Genomic DNA, 1,160 nt, shown 5'->3' with positions numbered 1-1,160 from the left:
CCGCTCCAAACTGAATGTACGAAAAGAAAGGAGAAAAACGTGGCTGCGCCTTCCGTGATGGTGGACCTTGAAAGGTTAGTGATACTTGAAATGAGACGAATTTAAAGCCAAAGGCCTCCACTGAAAAGAGAACAACGGTCATGTAAATGGCTAGGTTGTGCGTGAGGTGTGTGGCGTTTTGTACCTTTATTTTACTTCCATTATAACACTACCTATTTCATCAATTGCATAATCTTTTTTTGAATACGAAAAACCACAAAAAACGCGCACTTGTAAAATTTCACATAATACAAGCGTGGTCACGTGCTTCGACTCTCTCTTCTGATATCGCTCGCGCTTGCAGCGGCCTTTCGCGAGTCTCATGTACTAACTCTGATACCAAAACATTTCAGATATCTTCGGAATCTATTATATGTGGGAACCGTTCAGAAGAAGACCTCTGGACCAACATAATTGGATCATTGTTCATTCGCTGACCTGGGCCAACGACGAACTATTTTAAAGAGAACAATTGTTGGTGAGTCTGTTCCATCTGACCTCTTTATTTTTGTATGCCCAACCTAGCGTACTTATTTTTATTTCTTTGCCACACACTCGTAGTAAACCAATTTATTGGGTAGCCAGGCCACTACAAATTTGGTGAGCCCGAGTATTTCTAAATAATTTTTTTGAAAGCATTTTCTTTCAAGTCGTCGTAATTTTGTTTCTTTTGCCCGGTAATTATGGAATCACACTTTGATTCGGCGGATTTAGTCGAGAATGCCTTTAGCATACGTTTACCAGACTACAATCCACACACCCCCAGGTTGTGGCTTCACCAGGTGGAGGCCGTTTTTGCTTCCCGACGCATCACTTCCCAAGCCACCCGGTTTTCCTATATTGTCCAGCATCTTCCTTGTGATGTAACAGCAGAAATTGAAGATCTATTGGAAGCTACTCCTAAGGAAAACCCGTTTGACGCCCTTCGAGCGGCCGTCGTAAGTCGGACAGGGAAATCGGAGAACAAAATGCTACTGGATATATTCACCACTGACGAAATTGGGGACGGATCACCATCGCAATTTCTTCGTCACACGCGCAGTCTCCTCTGCGGCCGTAAGCTAGCGGTGGAAACCATGGCCCAACTATGGCTCGACAAACTCCCACCCTCCATGTCCCAC

At 44.2% G+C, this 1,160-nt stretch overlaps 1 protein-coding gene across 1 annotated transcript in view; it reads left to right on the top strand.

Annotated features, from left to right (window-relative positions):
• Positions 1 to 722: 722 nt before the first annotated feature.
• The window catches only part of T265_06673 (hypothetical protein), a gene marked incomplete at both ends in the record, with an annotated part of 29,959 nt that continues 29,521 nt past the window's right edge, over positions 723 to 1,160 (top strand). The window contains one exon of the mRNA XM_009171998.1: positions 723 to 1,095. Coding sequence (XP_009170262.1) covers positions 723 to 1,095 — 373 coding nt within the window. The remainder of the gene's footprint in view (positions 1,096 to 1,160) is intronic.

The sequence above is a fragment of the Opisthorchis viverrini genome (genome assembly GCF_000715545.1).
Source record: "Opisthorchis viverrini unplaced genomic scaffold opera_v5_141, whole genome shotgun sequence".
Classification (NCBI taxonomy): domain Eukaryota; kingdom Metazoa; phylum Platyhelminthes; class Trematoda; order Opisthorchiida; family Opisthorchiidae; genus Opisthorchis; species Opisthorchis viverrini.
This window is presented reverse-complemented; position numbering and strand designations above follow the sequence as displayed.